The 25,165-nt window shown below is 33.7% G+C and overlaps 1 protein-coding gene across 6 annotated transcripts in view; it reads left to right on the top strand.

The window, feature by feature from the left end:
* Positions 1-24,569, top strand: part of LOC149808579 (endoplasmic reticulum metallopeptidase 1-like) — a 78,365-nt gene extending 53,796 nt beyond the window's left edge. For 2 of the 6 annotated variants that reach the window (XM_089979538.1, XM_089979495.1), the window contains exons 13-14: positions 8,906-9,090; positions 12,913-19,724. In XM_089979538.1, coding sequence (XP_089835664.1) covers positions 8,906-9,090; positions 12,913-13,083 — 356 coding nt within the window. In that variant the 3' untranslated portion in view covers positions 13,084-19,724. Of the gene's footprint in view, positions 1-8,905; positions 9,091-12,912; positions 19,725-21,459 lie in introns of those variants that run through there. The other 4 variants (XM_089979511.1, XM_089979504.1, XM_089979529.1 and 1 more) reach the window with 4 other exon arrangements.
* The last annotated feature ends 596 nt before the right edge of the window (positions 24,570-25,165 follow it).

The following is a 25,165-nucleotide window of genomic DNA, read 5'->3' as shown; positions in this document are numbered from 1 at the left end:
ATGAAATGCAATATATATAATATATAATATATATAATGCCTTTTTTGCTTTGCTCACACTTCTTTCTACTCTTTTCCAAATCACCAGACCCTTGTTTACATACTAGTTTGTGTTTTTAAAATACTACATAAGCCTGCTTAATGAAATAAATGGTCTGCTATTGAGTTATGTAAGCCTAGGTGGGTGAGTGATAACCAGCTCGAATTGGCCTCTTGTTCATTCTGTTGATCAAAATGTTTTGTGTTGAACAAATGGAATACAATAGCATATTGTTTAACCACTAAATAAACAATCAGCAGATCAGTCTTGCTTTTTCAAAAGTTGAATCTAATCACATCTGTCCAAAGCAATAATGAGTCATGTGTGTATCCAAAGCAGTACTAAGTCAAATTTATAACCAAAGCAGTACTAAGTCATGTGTTTATCAAAAACAGTACTAAGTCATCTGTGTATCCAAAGCAATACTAAGTCATATGTGGATCCAAAGCAGTACTGAGTCATTTGTGTATCCAAAGCAGTACTGAGTCATGTGTGTATTCAAAGCAGTACTAAGCCATGTGTGTATCCAAAGCAGTACTAAGTCATATGAGGATCCAAAGCAGTACAAAGTCATGTGTGTATCCAGAGCAATATTAGGTCATATGTGTATGCAAAGCAGTACTAAATCGTTTGTGTATCCAAAGCAGTACTAAGGCATATGTGGATCCAAAGCAGTACTAAGTCATATGTGGGTCCAAAGCAGTACTAAGTCATATGTGGATCCAAAGCAGTACTAAGTCATGTGTGTATCCAAAGCAGTACTAAGTCATATGTGGATCCAAAGCAGTACTCAGTCATATGTGGATCCAAATCAGTACTAAGTCATGTGTGTATCCAAAGCAGTCCTAAGTTGTGTGTGCATCCAATGCAATACTGAATCATGTATTTTTCTAAAACAGTACTAAGTCATATGAGGATCCAAAGCAGTACTAAGTCATGTCTGTATCCAAAGCAATACTGAGTCATGTGTGTATCCAAAACAGTACTAAATCATATGTGGATCCAAAGCAGTACTAAGTCGTATGTGGATCCAAAGCAGGACTAAGTCATATGTGGATCCAAGGCAGTACTAAGTCATATGTGGATCCAAAGCAGTACTAAGTGTGTGTGCATCCAAAGCAATACTGAGTCATGCATTTTTCCAAAACAGTACTAAAAAGTCATGTGTGGATCCAAAGCAGTACTATGTCATATGTGGATCCAAAGCAGTACTAAGTCATGCGTATCCAAAGCAGTACAAAGTCATGTGTGTATCCAAAACAGTACTAAGTCATATGAGGATCCAAAGCAGTACAAAGTCATGTGTGTATCCAAAGCAGTACTAAGTCATATGAGGATCCAAAACAGTACTAAATCATATGTGGATCCAAAGCAGTACTAAGTCATATGTGGATCCAAAGCAGTACTAAGTCATGTCTGTATCCAGAATACTGAGTCATGCATTTTTCCAAAACAGTACTAAATCATATGTTGATCTAAAGCAGTACTATGTCATATGTGGATCCAAAGCAGTACTAAGTCATGTGTATCCAAAGCAGTACAAAGTCATGTGTGTATCCGAAGCAGTACAAAGTCATGTGTATCCAAAGCAGTACAAAGTCATGTGTGTATCCAAAACAGTACTAAGTCGTATGAGGATCCAAAGCAGTACAAAGTCATAGGTGTATCCAAAACAGTACTAAGTCATATGAGGATCCAAAACAGTACTAAATCATATGTGGATCCAAAGCAGTACTAAGTCATATGTGGATCCAAAGCAGTACTAAGTCATGTCTGTATCCAGAATACTGAGTCATGCATTTTTCCAAAACAGTACTAAAAAGTCATGTGTGGATCCAAAGCAGTACTATGTCATATGTGGATCCAAAGCAGTACTAAGTCATGCGTATCCAAAGCAGTACAAAGTCATGTGCATATCCAAAACAGTGCTAAGTCGTATGAGGATCCAAAGCAGTACAAAGTCATGTGTGTATCCAAAGCAGTACTAAGTCATATGATGATCCAAAACAGTACTAAATCATATGTGGATCCAAAGCAGTACTAAGTCATATGTGGATCCAAAGCAGTACTAAGTCATGTCTGTATCCAGAATACTGAGTCATGCATTTTTCCAAAACAGTACTAAATCATATGTTGATCTAAAGCAGTACTATGTCATATGTGGATCCAAAGCAGTACTAAGTCATGTGTATCCAAAGCAGTACAAAGTCATGTGTGTATCCAAAGCAGTACAAAGTCATGTGTATCCAAAGCAGTACAAAGTCATGTGTGTATCCAAAACAGTACTAAGTCGTATGAGGATCCAAAGCAGTACAAAGTCATAGGTGTATCCAAAACAGTACTAAGTCATATGAGGATCCAAAACAGTACTAAGTCATATGTTGATCCAAAGCAGTACTAAGTGTGTGTGCATCCAAAGCAATATTGAATCATGCATTTATCCAAAACAGTACTAAGTCATATGTGGATCCAAAGCAATACTAAGTCATATGTTGATCCAAAGCAGTACTAAGTGGGTGTGCATCCAAAGCAATATTGAGTCATGCATTTTTCCAAAACAGTACTAAGTCATATGTGGATCCAAAGCGGTGCTAAGTCATATGTGGATCTAAAGCAGTACTAAGTCATGTGTGGATCCAAAGCAGTACTATGTCATATGTGTATCCAAAGCAGTACTAAGTCATGCGTATCCAAAGCAGTACAAAGTCATGTGTGTATCCAAAACAGTGCTAAGTCGTATGAGGATCCAAAGCAGTACAAAGTCATATGTGGATCCAAAGCAGTACTAAGTCATGTCTGTATCCAGAATACTGAGTCATGCATTTTTCCAAAACAGTACTAAATCATATGTTGATCTAAAGCAGTACTATGTCATATGTGGATCCAAAGCAGTACTAAGTCATGTGTATCCAAAGCAGTACAAAGTCATGTGTGTATCCAAATGTGCATTCAAAGCAATACTGAGTCATGCATTTTTCCAAAACAGTACTAGGGGCCCTGAGTGGTGGTCTAAAGTGCTGACCGTTCCAGATCACTGACATCTCACCTCTGCCTGTGTGGGTTCAAGTCCAAGGCTCGGCTAGCGTGGGTAAGTGGGAAAGCCTGCCAGTAGCTTCTTGTTAGTTGGTGGTTCTTCCCCGTGTTTTTCAGGGTTCTTCCTCCACCATTAATACTGGCCGCCATGTATAGCCTATCTTGTGCTGAAAAATGGCGTTAAAACCCTAGAAAAACAACAACAACAACCAAAACAGTACTAAGTCATATGTGGGTCCAAAGCAGTACTAAGTCATATGTGGATCCAAAGCAGTGCTAAGTGTGTGTGTGCATCCAAAGCAATACTGAGTCATGCATTTTTCCAAAACAGTACTAAGTCATGTGTGGATCCAAAGCAGTACTAAGTCATGTGTGGATCCAAAGCAGTACTAAGTCATGTGTATCCAAAGCAGTACAAAGTCATGTGTGTATCCAAAACAGTACTAAGTCATATGAGGATCCAAAGCAGTACAAAGTCATAGGTGTATCCAAAACAGTACTAAGTCATATGAGGATCCAAAACAGTACTATATCATATGTGGATCCAAAGCAGTACTAAGTCATATGTGGATCCAAAGCAGTACTAAGTGTGTGTGCATCCAAAGCAATACTGAGTCATGCATTTTTCCAAAACAGTACTAAATCATATGTTGATCTAAAGCAGTACTATGTCATATGTGGATCCAAAGCAGTACTAAATCATATGTGGATCCAAGGCAGTACAAAGTCATGTGTGTATCAAAAGCAGTACCAAGTGTGTGTGCATCCAAAGCAATACTGAGTCATGCATTTTTCCAAAACAGTACTAAATCATATGTTGATCTAAAGCAGTACTATGTCATATGTGGATCCAAAGCAGTACTAAATCATATGTGGATCCAAGGCAGTACAAAGTCATGTGTGTATCAAAAGCAGTACCAAGTGTGTGTGCATCCAAAGCAATACTGAGTCATGCATTTTTCCAAAACAGTACTAGGGGCCCCAAGTGGCCGAGTGGTCTAAAGCGCTGACCATTCCAGATCACTGCCATCTCACCTCTCTCTGCGTGGGTTCGAGTCCAAGGCTCGGCTTGCATGGGCAGGTGGGAAAGCCTGCCAGTAGCTTCTCGTGAGTCGGTTCTTCCCTGTGTTTTCCAGGGTTCTTCCTCCACCATTAATACTGGCCACCATGTATAGCCTATCTTGTGCTGAAAAATGGCGTTAAAACCATAGAAAAACAACAACAACAACCAAAACAGTACTAAGTCATATGTGGGTCCAAAGCAGTGCTAAGTCATATGTGGATCCAAAGCAGTACTAAGTCATATGTGGATCCAAAGCAGTGCTAAGTGTGTGTGTGCATCCAAAGCAATACTGAGTCATGCATTTTTCCAAAACAGTACTAACTCATGTGTGGATCCAAAGCAGTACTATGTCATATGTGGATCCAAAGCAGTACTAAGTCATATGTGGATCCAAAGCAGTACTAAGTCATATGTGGATCCAAAGCAGTGCTAAGTGTGTGTGTGCATCCAAAGCAATACTGAGTCATGCATTTTTCCAAAACAGTACTAAGTCATGTGTGGATCCAAAGCAGTACTATGTCATATGTGGATCCAAAGCAGTACTAAGTCATGTGTATCCAAAGCTGTACAAAGTCATGTGTGTATCCAAAACAGTACTAAGTCGTATGAGGATCCAAAGCAGTACAAAGTCATAGGTGTATCCAAAACAGTACTAAGTCATATGAGGATCCAAAGCAGTACTAAGTCATGTGTGGATCCAAAACAGTACTAAGTCATATGTGGATCCAAAGCAGTACTAAGTCATGTGTTCATCCAAAGCAATGCTAAGTCATATGTGTATCCAAAACAGTACTAAGTTATATGTGGATCCAAAGCATTACTAAGTCATGTGTGTATCCAAAGAGGTACTAAGTCATGTGTGTATCCAAAGCAGTACTAAGTCATATGCAGATTCAAAGTTGTACTTAGTCTTGTGTGCATCAATAGCAATACTGAATCAAGCGTGTATCCAAAGCAGTACTTTGTCATGTGTGTCCAAAGCAGTACTAAGTCATATGTGGATCTAAAGCAATACTGAGTCATTTGTGGGTTCAAAGCAATACTGCATCATTTTTGGATCCAAAGCAATACTGAGTCATGTTTGGATCCAAAGCAGTGCTGAGTCATGTTTGGATCCAAAGTAATACTTCACCTCCCCTCAGTTTGAAATTTCTTGCTGGAACACTGACATATATAATACAATTTTAACCTTGTTGTGTAAAGTACAATCATTGACAACAACAGATGCATTAATGGCTTGATTTTTACTGGCAGGTGTTTTGAAACTATCAACATGTTTATAGGTGCATATGAAATCTTTGATATGCTGAATTGTCAATTGAATATAAGGAAAGGGTAACCTCAGCATCATTTAATCAATGATATATCATTTGCAGCAATGAAATAATTAAAATATTATCTAAGCCTGACAAGGGAACATCATGTTGTTTTTGTTTTTCTTTTACCAATAAGTGTTATTTTAGCTGGAGACCACCATTCATGAGTGGTCAGTTTTATGATAAAATTGAAAACAGTCATATGTGCAGAAACTATTTTCAAATTTTCTTTGATAGGAATTTATTTAATCTTTTTTTTTTCATTTTCTTAATATAGAGTTACTTTTGTTTTACTCCCCTGCATGTGGAGAATGTCTTTAATACTTTATTGGAATGAATAAACTTGTCTGCAAAATTTAAGTTTCATGTCTTTCTGTTACATCTTTTTGATAGTGATATTCCATATATACTTGCTTAAAAGTCAGGTCCAACAGCAAACAACATAGACCCTGAACTACTGTCCCATATGTACCATCATATCAATGGGTTTTATGTTTGTATTGTTTATAGTCACAATCCATATAGACCCTGAACTACTGTCCCATATGTACCATCATATCAATGGGTTTTTATGTTTGTATTGATTACTCCTCACAATCCACATAGACCCTGAACTGCTGTCACATATGTACCATCATATCAATGAGTTTTTATGTTTGTATTGATTACTCCTCACAATCCACATAGACCCTGAACTGCTGTCACATATGTACCATCATATCAATGGGTTTTTATGTTTGTATTGATTACTCCTCACAATCCATATAGACCCTGAACTGCTGTCACATATGTACCATCATATCAATGAGTTTTTATGTTTGTATTGATTACTCCTCACAATCCATATAGACCCTGAACTGCTGTCATATATAACCATCAGATCAATGGGTTTTTATGTTTGTATTGATTACTCCTCACAATCCATATAGACCCTGAACTGCTGTCATATATAAACCATCAGATCAATGGGTTTTTATGTTTGTATTGATTACTCCTCACAATCCACATAGACCCTGAACTGCTGTCATATATAAACCATCAGATCAATGGGTTTTTATGTTTGTATTGATTACTTCTCACAATCCACATAGACCCTGAACAGCTGTCCCCATATGTACCATCATATCAATGAGTTTTTATGTTTGTATTGATTACTCCTCACAATTCACATAGACCTTGAACTACTGCCACATTATGTAATCATGGTAGAACTGGGTCCGTGCAGTTTGCAGTTGGACTCAATTTAAAAGCAGGTACTGTACATATGGTATCATACTCCAAATAGTTCTCTCTGTTTTACTTACATGTCTGTATTATTTCAACTGAACACAACTCTTTGCATGGAATAGGTATCAAATGAATCTCTTTAGAAAATCAAACTAATGGCCTAAAATTTGGGTCATTACCTATCCCTGCTTTGAATCATTGTCTATGTCTACACTGAATTGTTACCTATGTCTATATTGAATAGTTACTTAAGTCTACATTGAATTATTGCCTATGTCTGCATTGAATAGTTACTTATGTCTACATTGAATAATTACCTATGTCTACATTGAATAGTTACTTATGTCTACATTGAATAGTTATCTATATTGAATAATGTATTAATTATTGATGCCTACATTTAATAATTACCTATGTCTACATTTATTTATTAACCATGCCAGCATTAATAATTACCTATGTCTACATTGAATAATTACCTATGTCTACATTGAATAGTTACTTATGTCTACATTGAATAGTTATCTATATTGAATAATGTATTAATTATTGATGCCTACATTTAATAATTACCTATGTCTACATTTATTTATTAACCATGCCAGCATTAATAATTACCTATGTCTACATTGAATAATTACCTATGTCTACATTGAATAGTTATCTATGCATGCATTAAATATTTACCAATAGAAGCATACATTGAATAATTACGTATGTGTACATTAAATAGTTACCTATGCATACATTACATATTTACTTATATCTGCATTTAATAATTACCAGTGCCTACATTTAATCATTATCTATGTCCACATTTATTAATTACATATACCACTTTTAATGTTTAAGTATATAAATGTATTCTTTATTATTAAAACTTGTTACACATAATCTCTTCCTTCCAATGATGATAATTGCCATAACAACGCTATCACTTTATTATATCCAAATATACTTTAAAATTAAATGTACCTACAAGAAGAGCATGCGTGCTTGAAGGAATAGATTATGAATATATCATTAATTTCCAGTTATTATTTTTAATAAATCCTGTGTATTAACAGGGACCTATTCACTTTTTTCATATGTTTTACACATTTTTTTTAATACAAAAATGTGTACAAAATTTCACTTCTGAAGTCAAGATATGTGGGGTTTGTTCCCTCAGTATTTGCCACCTGTGAAGGCATATGTAACATTACTCATGTCTATTCATGTTATATCATGTCACATCCTGTCACAAATTTTGTTTCCCCTCTGTAAGTTTTACAGACTTCATGGATTTAATTAAGATTTGGTCTGAGATGTTACATTAAAAAGTCTCAAGTCTGATTTTCACCATTTTCTGACATAATTATATTGAGTTACATGTATGTCTGATGTTTGACTTAAAACTTTGCACTTAAGTTTCCCCATATTTATGATAACTTCTAATTAAATTTTTTGTTTAAAACATAACATGGTATAGTGCTTTGTATAACAAAACATAAGGTCAAGTCTGGTTTTTACCATTTTCTAGCTAAAGTTTATGGAGTTTTGGCCAAAGATTGACATAAAACTTTGCACTTCCATTTCCACTCAATAACTTTTGAAAAATTTGATCATGATGGATTGAAACCAGACCTGGTATTAAGCTTTTCATTAAAATGACCTAGTTCAAAATGGGATTAAAACCAAATAAAGTAACAGGCATTATTGTAAGAATTATGGACCTTGGTCAGGATCGATTTAAATGTTTTTCACAAGAAGTAATAGAGTTATAGACCTTGTTTGAACTTGGAACTTGGGCCTTCAATTGCAACATGTTGGCAGGCATATCCATGTCGTGTGGAAACATTTATAGTTTGTGTTTTTCCTATCACAGACAAATATATGAGTACCTGAATGGAAAGGCATACATAATTAATGGGACAGTCTGACCTGAATGGACAGACATACATAATGAATGGGAAAGTCTGACCTGAATGGACAGGCATCCATAATGAATGGGAAAGTCTGACCTGAATGGACAGGCATACAAAATAAATGGGAAAGTCTGACCTGAATGGACAGGCATACATAATGAATGGGACAGTCTGACCAAAATATGCATTACAAAATGACCCTCCAAGTACAGCATTTTCTACCCCAAAAAAATCATTTTGAAAAGTATTGCTCAGATTTTGGTTGTTTTCATAGCCTCTGAGACTATTTAGCTTAAAAAATGAAATTATATTTGGAGCAGGTCCTGACCATACAACCATGTGTGTGCGAACCTATCCAGATGTCAGGTTACTGCGATGGTCTCTGTCACCAAACCTTCCATCCCCTGTCAATCTCCCTGATGATCTCAATGAGACAACTTATTTTGTCTACTACTCTCATGGTGAGAAACCTTCTTCACCTTGGCAGTTCTCCATTGATCTCATGGTAAGTCGATTTATTATTTATAGATTTACAATATAATTAATGATAATATTAAAAGAAATATATTTGGAATATTTCTCATACTTGTCAATTTTGTCCCCAAACCATTTGTCAAGGAAGGATGCTGGTTGCTTGTCAGGGCATTTTAAATGAAGTATTTTCTCATAATTTTGAAAGCACCCATTTTAAAGAGGGCATTATAATGAACTCCAATAATACACTTAGGTTGATATTTGCACTGCAAGTGAAAGTTGGGGTACATGATGTCAGGGTCATTATACATGTAGAATTTTTACCATATATAATTATCTTGTCTTGAACCACAGTATTTTATTACAGGGCAGGCCCCTGAGAGGAGTGGGTACACCCCAAAGTGGGCAGGGCACCACTTAGGGAGGGCAGGGTATAACATCCTTCTTAAACAGGCTAGGGACAATACTTATTTATTTTTTCACATGAAGCAAGTGTTTTAATATATAAGTATTAGTGGAAATTTATTAAATTAAATCACTAAAAAAGAAATTCTATTACAATGGAATTATTTTTGAGAAATTGCATATAACTCACTTTTGATTAGTTGCATATATGTGCTTGCTTGTAAGTTGAATCCAAATGCCAGCAACATAGACCCTGATCTGCCATTGCATACAGTACCAACAGATCAGGTACTGTATTGTTTGTTTTATTGATTATTCCTATCAAACTGTATAGACCCAGATCTGCTGATGTATTATGTGATGGCAGATCTTGCAGTTTGCAGTTTGACTTATAAGTGTGTATATACAGTATTTCCTTTCCAGCTGGAATTGAAAAATAACTTCTTCTTGTAACTTAATCATACCGTTATTTTGAGACTCTATGTCTGTGTCATTTACAGTATGCTGAAAAATATTTTGTATGGATGAACTGTTAAATTGGCAGATTTGTTTTATATCATGTTTTCATAAAAAATTTAGTGGAAGTGGAAGTTCTCCTCACTATCGGTTTCATGTAATAAATATTTTATTACCACTCTTCCAGCCTGTAACTGGATTATTTTATTTCAACCAGCACTTAGGCCAACAACAACAAAAAAATGTTTCAGGTTGGCTGACCTCCCTGTTTTACAGTGCTGAACAAGCACTTTTTTCCTGCCAGTGTAAAAAATAAAATTCATTTTTTTTAAAAATTCAAAATAATTTTTTTAAACTTTCTGATATTGATTTGTGCACCTAACACACAGAACTTAATCACTTGATGCATTATATACACTAATCATTATAATATATGTGTTCAAAAAAATTATTTAATTTTTTTTCCCAAACATTGATTTGTGCATCTAATTAAGCTGGTTTAGTCCAGTATTTGAGGTGCTTAGTACATTATGTATACTACTCATTACAGTATATATAGTGGTTTAAAAAACAACAACAAAAACTACCTACCTTGACCCTAATTTTAAAACCAGTGCAATAGGAAACATATTTGTTTTTGCCTTACTAATAAGAGAACTTCAGACTGTACCAAATGTACCCTATATACACACTTGTAAGTCAAATCAAACTGCAGACAACAAAGATTCTGATCTACCATAATGTAATGCACCTGCAGATCAAGGTTTATGTTATTTGTTTTACTTACTAATCCTAACAAACTGCACAGACCCAGATCTCCCATAGAATTATGCAATGACAGTTCTGGTCTGTGCAGTTTGTACTTTGACTCAACTTACAAGTTAGTATATACATTATGTGTCACTGTCCTTCCCGGTGGTGATTCCATCAATTATTCTGATTGTTATGTCAAATCTAATCATATCGATAACGATGATCACTCACTTTTCATCGACAGTCCACTTTATTGTTTGCAGAGACTGATATGTGATCAGTACCATCATGGCATGGAAGTTTTCAACTCATAATTTATTTCTTCACACCAGATGTCTGCATCTAAAAGACATGGTTCATGTAAAAACATGTTAAAAATAAATATAATTGTATCTGATTGGGAGAAAAACATCCTGGAATGTACAACTCAGATTTTAAGAGATAAGAATGATTCACATTTAGACTTCAATCATATTCAACTTACAATCACATTCAGGCAACATTCACATTCAAGTTATCACATTCAAACTATAATCACTATCAAACTGTAATCATATGAAATCTATAATCACATTCAGGCTATATTCACATTCAGGCTTAATCACATTCAAGCTATATTGACATTCAGACTTAATCACATTCAGGCTATACTCACATTCAGGCTTAATCACATTCAGGCTATAATCACATTCAAGCTATATTCACATTCAGGCTTAATCACATTCAGGCTATAATCACATTCAGGCTTAATCCCATTCAAGCTATAATCACATTCAAGCTTAATCACATTCAAGCTATAATCACATTCAGGCTTAATCACATTCAGGCTATAATCACATTCAAGCTATAGTCACATTCGAGCTTAATCACATTCAAACTATAATCACATTAAAGCTATAATCACATGAAAGCTAAGCTACAATCATATGAAAGCTATAATCACATGAAAGCTATAATCACTATCAAGCTGTAATCATATGAAAGCTATAGTCACATTCAAGCTTAATCACATGAAAGCTATAATCACATTGAGGCTTAATCACATTCAAGCTTAATCACATTCAGGCTTAATCACATTCAAGCTATAATCACATTCATGCTATAATCACATGAAAGCTATAATCACATGAAAGCTTAATCACATGAAAGCTTAATCACATGAAAGCTTAGGTGGTGCTCTACAGTTGCGTATTTTGCATAGGGTTAGGATTTTAAAGAAAAAGAATTTCCCCAGCTTTCCTCACTAGTTATACTGGCTGTTTAAAAAAGACCTTGTATATCTTAGGTATAATTAAAAGAACCTTTAATTCCCTTTATTTTGGTGTATGATTGATGGGTGTACTATGGGTTATAGAGTATACAGCTTGGCCGTACTTCAAATGTGCACCTTTGAAAAAAGTGCTAGCTCTACTTGGTCATTTTCACTTCCTGAACTTAAGAGGTAAATTGTATAAAAAAGAGCTGATAACTTTTTTTACATTTTATATATTTGGTAATTCATTCATTGCACTTTCAGAAGCTGACATTGTCTAGTCTGGCAAAATTCATTTTCCCTATTTTAATAGCTGCTATGTATAGTGTACTTTAGACTAATTCAGGCTGACTTTTTAACACAAGGGAGCAGTCATTTTAGTTAGCAGTGTGCTTAAATCATGTAAAATTTCCAAAAGTACAATATCCAAAGAAATGACATCCACATTACATTACTGTAGCATACAGGTATGCCAACATTCTCTCTATTGTACATGTTTTAAATGCGAACTACTTCACCTTACATACGTCACTCTCTCTAAAGTACATATTAATTGGTGAGCGCCCCCTTAATCACATGAAAGCTTAATCACATGAAAGCTTTAATCACATGAAAGTTTAATCACATGAAAGCTTAATCACTTGATAGCTTACAAAATACCAATAGTTTCATTATGAGTTTTTTATATATTAAAATCATCAGTAAACAATGTTTAGTATTGCATCTCAAGGTCAAAAGTCAACTGCATATATTTCTATATGCAGGGAATGTAACAAAGATATAATGTTGTATCCAGGTAAAAAAATATCATTTAATGCTTTAAGCATGAATACAGTATAGATGTTCTGACAGTGCTTTTAAGAGTCTGTAATGGAAAGGATTAATTCCTTAAGAGATATCTTGATAAAGAAAAAAGAATTATACACTAATTATTATCATCAGAATTTACTTAAAGTTAATTAAAAACTCAATTTGTCTTTTCTTCAGAGTAAAAGAAATTTGGAAGGCAAGGAATCAATCATTGACATGGCTTTAGCTGGACACTATCTCCATGGCAAAAACAAAATGACCAATGAGCTACAGGATTTTGTCAACAGTCTTCCTGATTGGTCAACTGCTGTTAGTTGGTCTGCCACATATGACAGCTATCAATTCTAGCAACTTTGCTTGTGTAGGTTTTAACAGTTTGTGGCCATAATTAACTTTTAAATAATCTCATATATATATATATATGACTTGACTTCATGTTGCCATAATTTACTTCTATAAACCTCATATACCGGTAGATTAATTGTGATTGAATGAACAGGACTTTACATGTGTGGGACATAACACTATGTGGTCATGATTAACATTCTAATACATCCCAGATACATCTTTTGTAACTAAATGTGTGAAACCATAATAAACTTTTCTTACGAATTCTCTATATATATCTGTTGTAATTGTATATGTAGGACTTCACAGTACATGGTCATGTTTAACTTAAAGAATCCCATTTATATATCTGTAGTAATAATTTTTATGACAAATAATGAATTTGAAGAGGGCATATGATGTTATTCTTGGCTGTCTGTCCATTCATTGAGGGGTCACACTACCATTCAAAGTGGGTGACTAATTTGCCCCAAAAATGTAAACTTTATCTTCTTCACTATGGAAATTCAGAATTACTTGATCCTGTTATTGTTTATGATATTCAGTGACCTTAGTTTCTGGTTTTTGAGATGCTCTCTCAGCCCAGCTAGTAGTTGCATCATTGTATCCCCAGGCTAAACATATTTCAGCCATTATAGGTGTTGATATCCATCTTGACAGCATAAGAAACATTTCCACATTGAAAGACTTATGTTTTGAAAGTTGATTGATCATTAAAACAGTACTCGTTAATGGAATGTACAAGTATCATCAACAGGAAATACATGGTCACACTTCCATATATGACATTGGTTATTGATCATTAAAACAGTACTCGTTAATGGAATGTACAAGTATCATCAACAGGAAATACATGGTCACACTTCCATATATGACATTGGTTATTAAAGGTTCATGTGCCCTTTTTTGTCTTTGCACTATATATTTTTACCGTATGGCTTGACATGAGTACAGCAGAACTACAGAAACCATTCACTGTAATTAATTCTAACTGATAGGAGTATCTAGATTACATTATTTCAATCACCAGTATGTATAAATTGTTAATCAGCTGCCACTAGAACAAGCAATTTATTTTTGTTCAAAATTTGACTCTCACTTATCCCTGTTCTGTCCAAAAAGCCAAGTCACTTATCACTAACATTCAAGTCTAGCTTGACCCTTATTCATCCATCCAGCACAGTTTTGTATTAGGTATATCAGTATATCAGATATATGATTGGCAGTTAGGTTCAGTGAACACTTTTCTCATTGTTAGCTCACCTTTACAAAGAGTGCAATTGTACTAATGTTGGCTTATGAATAAGAACAGGTGCACTTAATCTCAACTTTTTTTCTTTATAAGTCTTGGCATTCATTAAATAAGGCAGAGTGTATGATGTTGTTTATGTTATTTTCCATCCATCTGTCTCTTACTAATTTCCTTGTCATAAAACTTAAGATGTCCACCATTTACAGTTTTCAAACTTTGTGGATGGCAAGTACTTCGGGTAAGGAAGAATCCTATGGATTGTAGAGTCACAAGCTACGAGGTCAAGATCACCTTGAAAGAGAGAACAAATTAGTTTATGCACAATATCTTGAGTTCTCCACCGTCTACAGCTACCAAACCTTTTGGTTGGCTTACAGTTTGGTTAAGAAAGAAATGAATTTGTTTTGGGATCAAAAGGTCAAAGATTAAGGTCATTGAAGCTGAAAGAAGAAAAATGGTTTGTGCACATAAACTGTTGGTATCTTTATCCATTATCTGCTGTTACCAAACTTTGTGAAATGGCTTGCACTTGAGTAATGAAGAAGCCTATCAATTTTTTTGAGGCAGAAGGTTAAAGGTTACTGTAACTGAAAGAATAAACATAGTTTTGACACAGTAACATTATTTCTACAACCCTTTCCTGGACAAAGTTTACTGTATAGCTTGTGGTTAGGGTAATGGAGAAACACATCATTTTGAGGGTATAAAGGCCAAGGTCACTATGGCTGAAAGAAGAAAATGGTTTTGCACCCAATAACATTAGTTTTACATACATAATTGGACTACAATTTGTTGATGGCTTACACATGGGTAAGTAAGAAACCTGACATATTTGAGGTCACAAGATCAAAATTCAAGGTCACTGTGACCAAAAGAAGAAAAGTGTTTTGTGCATACAAATTTCAATTAACTCAAAAGAGGACTATGAAACATGGATAGCATGTAACATACCATTCACAGAAGTCTTGTTGCATTTAGTCGGCAGCAAAAGGGGTTTTGGCACCCTATGTGTGTGTTTGTTTATTTGTGTATATATTTATAAAATAATTATGAAACTTAGAGAGGGGATTGTCTTGATCAGATTTACAGTCACATCATAGAAATACATCACTGTGACCCATATTTCACACATCTCTGACTTTGGTTAACTTGTGTGCTTTAAGTTTATTTCTTGAGCTCTATGTAAGAATCATCAAACTGTGTTTGTATGCGTCTCTGCTGGTACAGTACCACACTCTTACAACAAAAGAAACTGACCAACATTTCATTATTTTACTGGTTTATATTAAGGTTTTGCATTTAGCATATGACCAAATAGTTTTTTGCACCCTGTAAACATTCTGTTATTCATAGAATCATGGATCTTGGCCAGGGATGTATATTGATGAGTACTACAACTACATTACAAAAGTAGATTATTGTAACCCATATACATGTATTGTGCTTTACTGATTTGAGTTCATTCTTAAACAGTGTTTATGTCAGAATCATCAATATGCTTGTTTACATTTCTATTAGTTTTGAAACAACCTCACTGTGACCTACTTTCCATATTTTACTACCTTATGTTTTAGGTTTCTGTTTTAAATGATAACCAAATAGGTTTCTACTTCCTAATCTTATAGCTGAATCATGAAACTTGGCAAGAAGATGTTTCTTGATGAATAACTACACCTTAATCTTAAAAGTAGACTGCTGTGACCCATATCTCATGTATGAAAATGTGTTTTTACTGATCAAAACTGAACCATGAAACTAGTTGATTATATATATATGCTAGTTCTCACATCTACATAAAAGGTCACTGTGCCCCACATTTTGCAGTTTGTTTGCTTATGTTAAGTTTTTGCACTTCGATCATGACCACATAGGTTTTTATACATGTTATGTACATACTATTCTATCTAGAATCATGAAGCTTGGTGAGGGGATGGATCTTGATGAGTGCTATTCTCACATTTTATAAGTAGAGCATTATGGCCTATATTTTATGCATCACTGACTTGGGTTACATATGTGTTTAATATTCATGTCTCAGACATTCATCATGCTAGAATCATGAAATTGATGATGATATGCATTGCAGTTATTACTGTACCCATAAAGAAGCTCCTCGTGACCTATATTTAATCTTTTACTAGCTTTGTTCGGTTATGTTTTTGCATTTATCTTGTTACCTCGTAAGTTCTTGGCATGCAGTATGCATCCTGCCCTTCATATAATTATGAAACTTGCAAAATGAGGTGTCTGTGAATTATAGTTCATGCTTTATTGACTTTGTTGACATTTGGTTGAAAGTTCCGTTAGTGAGAATTGTGTATGTTCCAGTTATACATCTTGATAATTGGATGCATCTCTCATGGTACTACACTCATAGATGGTCACTGTGATATACATTTTATGCTTTCCTAACATGGGTTAAGTTTTTGTTTTAAAGATCACAGTCTTCTCCTCTATATATATATATATATATATATATATATATATATATATATAGATAGATAGATACTAGATAACTCAGAAGGCTGTTTCTGACCAGTACAGTTTAATGACTTTACACTGCATTTAATAATTGGTTACTGCTCAACAGATTAACTGAGTAATGTGTAATGAGTATAGGAATTAGATGTTTGGACTGCATATGCATGCTCCTTACATTAGGTATTTATCTGTAGTAGCTAATTAAGGTAATTATTAATTAACAGGCTATGTATGGACTACCCACTGTCCCTCCAGTGTTACTCAGTCAGTAAAGTCTGGATTCAGGGGGTGGACACTGATAATAGCTTCTAAAGCAGACACCAAGAACAATGATGTAAAAAAAATAACCTTACAAAAACAATATACATGTTTGATTTTTATCAATTCATTATTGTACATCAATGTTCGTAAAATAGAAAAGAATGTTTTCATATTTAGTTCTCAAGATAAACTTATTTCTGCATGATAATTAATATTTATAGTGACTTCTGGAGACTGCAGAAAGTTTTGCGAGAGGTAATCACTGATTACATTTTGGTTTTATAATGCTCACCATAAGAGCATATCAGTTTTTATGCCCATCATGAGAGTATGTGTATTTTTTATGTACACCAAGAGAGCATATAGACTTTTTATGCCCACTATGAAAGCATGTACCTTTTATTCCCACCATATGAGCATATAGGTTTTTTATGCCCACCATGAGACTATATGTTTTTATGTACACCAAGAGTGCTTGTACATTTTTATTCCCACCGTGAGAACACATAAGTTTTTTATGCCCACCATGAGAGCATGTAGGTTTGTCCTTGCTCTTGTGTCCCTGGCCATTCATGAGTCTATTCTTCTGATGAAGGTTTCAGGTACTATGGTGATGTGTGGAACATAAACACAATTTCTTGTTGCCATGGAAATTAATGACTTCTCAGGTTTAATGTAATCTTGTAATAAAAATATCCAACAGTTTCAATAATGTGTCCTTTGAATATAGTTTCAATAAATGTGTCAAGATGTGAATGAGAAATGCAGTTACTGATACAGTAGCATAGCTCTTTTATGATTGAAGTCTATGGTGGTTTGACTGTTCCAAATCTTAAGGTCCATATTTTTCACCCCATTCTTCTAACTGCCTATTTTATATCCAAGAAATAGTCATTTTTAGCTCTCTTTGACAAAGCAGCCATCTTGAAAATCATGTTATCTCTACTCCATCTAAAACGATGGTCATATTAACAGGAGTTTTCATTAAAAGACATTGCATAGTTGGTTGTAAATGAAAATGGCATTGATATGAATTTCAATATGGCTGCCATTGTGGCCAGCTTTAAAAATCCTGTTATTGCTACTCATCCTGAGCAGGAAGTCAAATTAGTGTGGGGTTATTGCCATCCAGAATACTTCTTGTGATGTATATAGTTGGTCCTAAATGAAAATGGTACCACCTAGAAATCTAATATGTCTGCCACAGTGGCTGTCTGAAAATCTTTTTATTGCTACTCCTTCTAAATTTAAAGCCACATCAGCAATGGATTTTCACCAGAAGACTTCTTATCATGTACAGTGGGTCTGAAATAAAACTTACACTGATCTGATATCCATTATGGCCATGACAGTGGCCATATTGAAACTCTTACCGCTAATCTTCCTAGCAGGAAAGTCAATGCAACAATGGGTTTTTACAAGAAGACTTATTACAATGTCTTGTTTGTACTGAATGAAATAGGTGTGGATATGACATCCAGTATGGCCAAAATAGCAGCCATTGGCACGTCTTGTTATTGCTAATCCTACTATTAGTAAATATAAAGTCGTATTGACATAGAGTTTTCAACAGAAGATTAATTAATATATCTAGTTGGTCCTGAATAAAAATGATCCTGACCTGGCCTTAGATATGGCAGTAGCAATGAACATGTTGAAAATCCTGTCAATAATTTTCCAACATGGGATTTTCACAAGTCCTCTAATGGTGTCAAATATGTCCCAAACAAAAATGGTACCAATCTTAATCAAACATGTCTTTTACTGCTGCTGATTTGAAAATCTTATCACTCAAGAATATCATAGATGGTTTCAGCACTCTGCATTTTAAAAAAATGATCTTATCTTGAATTCCTGGAAATTCTTTTCAGCCGGTAGAGGTTTGAAAGACTCTTGTTTTTACTGCTATGATCTTTCTTCTGAAGAAGGATCACATGCTGCTTATCAATATTTTATGATCAACATTTGAATGCATGTCAGTTACTTGAATGGAAGTAAATAAGATTTTCTGAAATTGGAAACTTGTGACCTTATTTATACACTCTTATCTGGAATACTATTTACTACAAAGTACTGTATATACTTCCTTATTAGTCGAGTCCAACTGCAAACAACATAGACCATGATGTGCAATAACATCATGCACCAGAAGCTAAGTGTCTATGCTGCTTGTTCTACTGATTACTCCTAACAAACTGCAGAGACCTAGGTTGGTGTGCACATCATCTATTAGTCTTACTTTTTTTTTTTGTATATTTGTTTTGTTAGAGTTATGGCCCTTGTTGGTTTATGTAATGTCTTTACATAGGATATTGCTTGTAACCAGCATAGCTCAGCAACCCATAACACAATTGGATGTCCTTTGGTAGTTAAATTGCCTATTACATGCAGATATACATTCTGAAGGTTTGATCTTTTCAGGTAAAATTTTGATGGAGTGTTGCATCCCCATTAGAGTAGATACTTCTAATTAGCCAAGCCATCTAAGGTGCTTGCCGTTACAGATAACTCACATCTTGCCTTTATCCACATAGGTTGAGGTCTCAGTTAATCCAATGAGGGTATGTGTGAAAGCACGCCAGTTGCTTCCCATGGATTTGTGGTTCTTCTCAGGGTTTATCCAGGTTCTTCCGCCACCAAATATACTGGCCACCATGTATAGCCTATCATGTGCTAAAAAATGGCATTAAACCCACAAAATCAAATAATCTCTGAGTTTTATTTCACTTCTTTGGCAATTCTCTAAAAGTTTTCAGTGCTATATGATCAAAATTCCACCTACTCTATAAACTTTTTTGCTTCAGTTCTATCCCTGAATGGAACCATTGTGTAAAAAGATGGACATTTTTGCTCTTTCTTTTGTTTTTCTAATATTTAAATAACATCTCATTCAGTTCACTTTATACTTCGAATATTATATGATCTCCAACTTTCCTTTCTCAATATAACACCTTTGCCCCAGGGTTATATCCTACATATGGCAATGGGGTCAAGAAGTAGGACACTTTATTATTATTATTATTATTGTTATTTTATTATTATTATTGTTATAATTATTTTGTTATTATTGTTATTATTATTATTATTTTTTATTATTATTATTGTTATTTTATTATTATTATTATTATTGTTGTTATTTTAATATTATTGTTATTATTTTTATTATTGTTATTTTATTATTATCATTATTATTGTTATTGTTATTTTATTATTATTGTTATTATTATTATTGTTATTTTTTATTATTATTATTAGTTATTTTATTATTATTATTATTATTATTATTATTAATGTCCAAAAACCTTATCTAATTTAATGCATATTTTGAATATGGTGCCATGCTCTTATCTTTAACCTTTTTCTACTCCAGCATTTGGATTATGGCCATGGATGGGGTTATTGGATCCAAAAGTATTTTAAAATTTGTTGGTTTCAGGTTTGTTAGCATCTAACTGACACCCTTATTAGAATATATAACATTTTATATTTTACTTATTTCTGTGTCCCAAGTTGGGACCCATGGGGTGATGGGGCTATGCCCTTCTGGCTAATGATTTTATGATGAATGTGTATGTGCACAATAGAATGATTCAGGATTATTAAATAATATTTAGAACAGTTTTTAAAATATGCTAAAAACTAGTTTCTTTTTTTTTTTTTTTTATTATCTACCCCCTCATTATATTTTTCAGCACGGTAGATATACCTGTAGCTATTGTTATGCCTGTCTGTAAAGTAAAGTTTTTCATTTCTGTGGCAGGACTCTAGAACTGTTCAAGGATTTCAGCCAACTAAGAAAACAAATGCTGAGTAAATTGTGTAGAGTTGCTGTTTTTTTACGTCAGATTTGACCAGAAATGATTGTTAGGCCACATGAGCTTATTGATACTTGATCTGTCGTAATTCACAGTTACAATTAGTAGCTTCTTCTTGGACAGCAGCACTCCAGAAATGTGAACAAATCTGGAATCCTGGCAAGAAGCTCTTTAAATATTTGAAAAGAATCCTGGTAACTAATCAAACATAGTTACCATTGCTAAAAATAGTAGACATACCTCTTAATGATTTTGTAAAATGAACTCAACAGAATTCAATTCAAGTTGAAAGAAAGTATTTTGTCATGAAGGTCTTTCGTTTAATTTTCAACTGATGCCAAACTGCCATAAAATATGACCACATTACAAAAAAAAAATAAAAAATAAAAAATGACCTCTGAAACTTAGTTCAACAGAATTTGGCCAAATTTACTGGAAAGCATCCTGTCTTTAATATCTTTCAAATACAACTAAATCAGAAAGATACTTTGACATCTAAAGAAATAGTTATTTTGGGTTAACTATTCCAGGAGTATTTTGAAACAAATTCTATTTTATATTTTGCAGCTTCCAGAGCGACCATTAAAGCTCCATAACAACCAGGTAGAAAATATCTCTCCAAAAATACAAGGGTAAAATTTTCATTAGAGAATTGTAGGAACTATTTTTCATGTCATAATGTACAGATATGTGTATCCTGGTCTTCATGGCAGACAGGTGAGAAACATAATTTTCACACCTTTTTCAAAACCACTTTATTTAAAATTATCAAATTTCAAGAAATGTTGAATGTGATATGTTTTTATTACTGTTGTTTTATGTAGGCTCATTAACAACCAATCATCTTTGACATCAACAAAGTGAAAACAAATTCTAATATTTTATAAGCTATTATGGAAATATATTAAGTCAAACTTTACAAATGAAAGAACATCTTTTGCATTTTCTACAATTGCTGTGTGTTTGGAGAAATAAAAACTGTTAGCTAAGGGACCATCCATTTATTTTGGCAAAGGGGGATATGGCACGTTGTATTTTATTTCAACCCAGATTTTTTTCTCTATTATCTCAAGAAGGTTAGTTATTTTCAGGTATGATGATTGATATAAGTTCTTTTTCCAGAAATTACAGAAAGATTTTTCAAGCTGTCTGATGGCTAGAAATGTGTGGTTGTGGGAGTAAAATATGTTAGCCTCTCCCCCACACCCAACAAATTAAATGAGTATTCTTTGAGTTTAATGCAACCAAGAGAAAGAAATCTCTGGACTAAGTTTAGGTTGCAAATTACAATTGTTTTTATAATTATATAAATGTAAACCTTTTAAATGGGTCAGACTTGATTCTTTTAAGGTATGTTTCGTTTACCCCTTGATAATTCGCTTCATTTTTTGGAAAGGAATAAACTTGAGTGAATTTGAGGTGTTTGTTTGTTTACCATATAACAAAACATAGAGAGGACTAATTGATAATTTCTACATGCAGGTTACAACAAGCTTGACACATGTTATCCGGTAGGTGATAACAGCTTGACACATGTTATCCGGTAGGTGATAACATTTGTTTTACTCTGGTCTTATTCTTTTTCTTTCCTTACAAGAATCTAATTTCTTCTTCATAGAATTTCTCAAAATGAATCTGGAATACATTTGAACATGTTATTAGTTATAAATATATAGTTTTAAGACAAAAATTGCATGCTAGAAGGACCATTGTTTTGCTATCAAATACAAAGGCATAAAAGGATAAAAACAGTCAATCACCTACTCAAATGTGTCAGTGGTGATTGATTTGTTGAATGCCAGTGATAACGTCAGTGTGAAATAAATCAATTCTTTTTTTATTTTATTTTATGATAGAGGGAGAGAAAGAGATGGCATAATGTAAACTTTCGATCAGAAACACTTTGAGATAATCCCCGTGATTGCATTATTAAAAAAATTACATGCTTCATCCAGTGCTCTAAAATATTCACGATCATCGAGTGTATGTCGATAACTACTATTCGGACCACTTTGGCTATTGACCGAACAATAACTGACCGAGACATTACGAATGATCGAACTATTTTTTTTTTCTTCTTTCATAGTCCATAGATTAATCCTACAATCAAACCAAATGTAAAATAGCCAAGCTAACCCAAATAGTTAGGGATTCTTTCTTGCAAAGAAATTTCCGGCAAACAGAATGTATGTTTTGTTGATGTTGTTGTAATACCCGTATATAAAATACAGTCTAGTCAAAAGGACACGCTAGAGTCTGACTATACATACCCGTTTGTTTGTACCCCCATACCGGTTTCAATAATGAACAAGTTTAATGTGATAAAAAGTGCACAGAACTAAGTCAATTGAATTACTGATTATAATTTCTAACCTGACTGTGACCAGAATGGCATAATACTTTTTTTTTTTCTTTTTGGGGCACCAGACAGATCCCCCCCCCCCCATTTCCATCAAAATAAAAAGTATTTTATGTTTGTGTGTTTCCCCCTCCGATGTGTTGTATGTTTATTTTAAAACAAAATTTTATATAAAAATTTTGTTTTTAGAATTTTTGATGGGGTATTTATGTTTCTTTAGTGTTATCTAAAGGGTTGTTCGTCCGAGCCTGGTTTCCCTCACCTTGCTTGAAGTTCCTTCCCTTGAAATTTTTGTGACCTTTGCTAGATGTCTCCTAGGTCTCAGTGTTTGCTATATGTAGTGGTGCTATATTGTGTGTATGCTATATTTTCTGTACGTTTGAGACAACAAGTATAGATCAAATATCTTTCCCAGTTGTATTTCTTCATAATTTGGATTTAAGATACGTTATGATATGTTATATTTTATCTTTTAATTTGTTTTATGGTTTTCGAATTTTGACGATGGAACGGTGTACTATTTAGATTTTGTTAAAAAAAATATAATTTCCTATTGTATTATTCGAGTGATACTATGTGTCGTTCCTCGTAATAGTTTTTAAAGATGTTGATAGGTAGGTTACACTCGATCCAAGGTCCACACTTCTTTATTCTCTATGTGTTTCTCCTGGGTCGAGTTAGCCTCCTTTATTTAGTTTATCTGATTATTCTTTATTGAAAGATCCAAAATTGTTTATGAGACCACATTATTGTGTAGTGGTCAACCATACAGTGCGGGAGCTGTATAGTTTTTAAGATACAGAAGAAGTTAGTAGGGTTTTAAACTAAGTGTTATCTAGTATGTATTTGTGTCTTTGTTTTATCTGTTTATGTTCTACATGGGGTGTTTTCAAAGACTCTTTCATGGGCCTGTCCACTTGAGTACTCAATAGATATTCTTTTCATGTTTTTTAAAACATCCCAATCATTTATTATATTAATATTTTCTTCATTTTTGAAGGTTTCAATTTCTTTTTTATTATTTGTACACATTCTTTGTCATTTAAAATCTTATTATTTAGTTTCCATAGTCCTGGCCCCCATTTTTCTCTTTTTCATTTTTAGGTCCATAGTGACCATGAAATGGTCTGATAGTTTTTGGTTGGTTATTTTAATATTATTATATACATGTATTAATGGATCAAAAAAAGTCCCGTAAAATTTATCAATCCTGCTAGACTGGTTTTGTTTATAGTTAAAGGTAATTTTTCTTCTTAATATGTTCAGTTTTCTATAAATGTCATGTAAATTGTGTTTATTTAATAAATGTATCATTTCAGTTCGGTATATTTTGTCACTGGTTGTTAGGTCAGTCGTTCTGTCAATTTCGTCCCCTACCCAATTGAAATCTCCCCCTGTGATTAGATTTTCCATCGAATATTGCTGTAGGTAGCTAGATAAGTTTTCTATAAAATTTAGTTTCTTATTTCTATTAGCTGGCATGTACACATTTATTATATGCCAATTGAACATTTTAACATGTAGCAACCGTCCCTTCAAAAATCCCCCCTCTTCAAACCTTTTCCAGCTTACTCCGTTTATTTTTTATTATTGTTGCTCTCCACCTCTAATATCATTATTTGTAAAATTGTTGCATATCACTATTGCGTGAAGTTTGTCTTCTAATAAAAATTTGAATTCTGGCGTAATTCCATTGTGTGTTTCTTGTATCATTATTACATCAAAGTTTGTTTCTTTGGGTATTTTGTCTGCTTTCGCTTTGTCTGTCCCATTGCTGTTGATAGTAGCGATCCGGAAGTTTGTTTCTTCCATTTTTGCTTCACTCCCAGGTGGCGCATCACTTCTATATAGAATTTAATTGTATGTATTTCAGTTAAAGTTGTTATATTCAATTTTTTAAATTTTTTAATTTAT

Source organism: Sinohyriopsis cumingii, chromosome 1, assembly GCF_028554795.1.
Source record: "Sinohyriopsis cumingii isolate HCF-2022 chromosome 1, ASM2855479v2, whole genome shotgun sequence".
NCBI classification, from domain to species: domain Eukaryota; kingdom Metazoa; phylum Mollusca; class Bivalvia; order Unionida; family Unionidae; genus Sinohyriopsis; species Sinohyriopsis cumingii.
The sequence above is the reverse complement of the archived record's forward strand: the minus strand, read 5'-3'. Positions and strand labels throughout refer to the sequence as shown.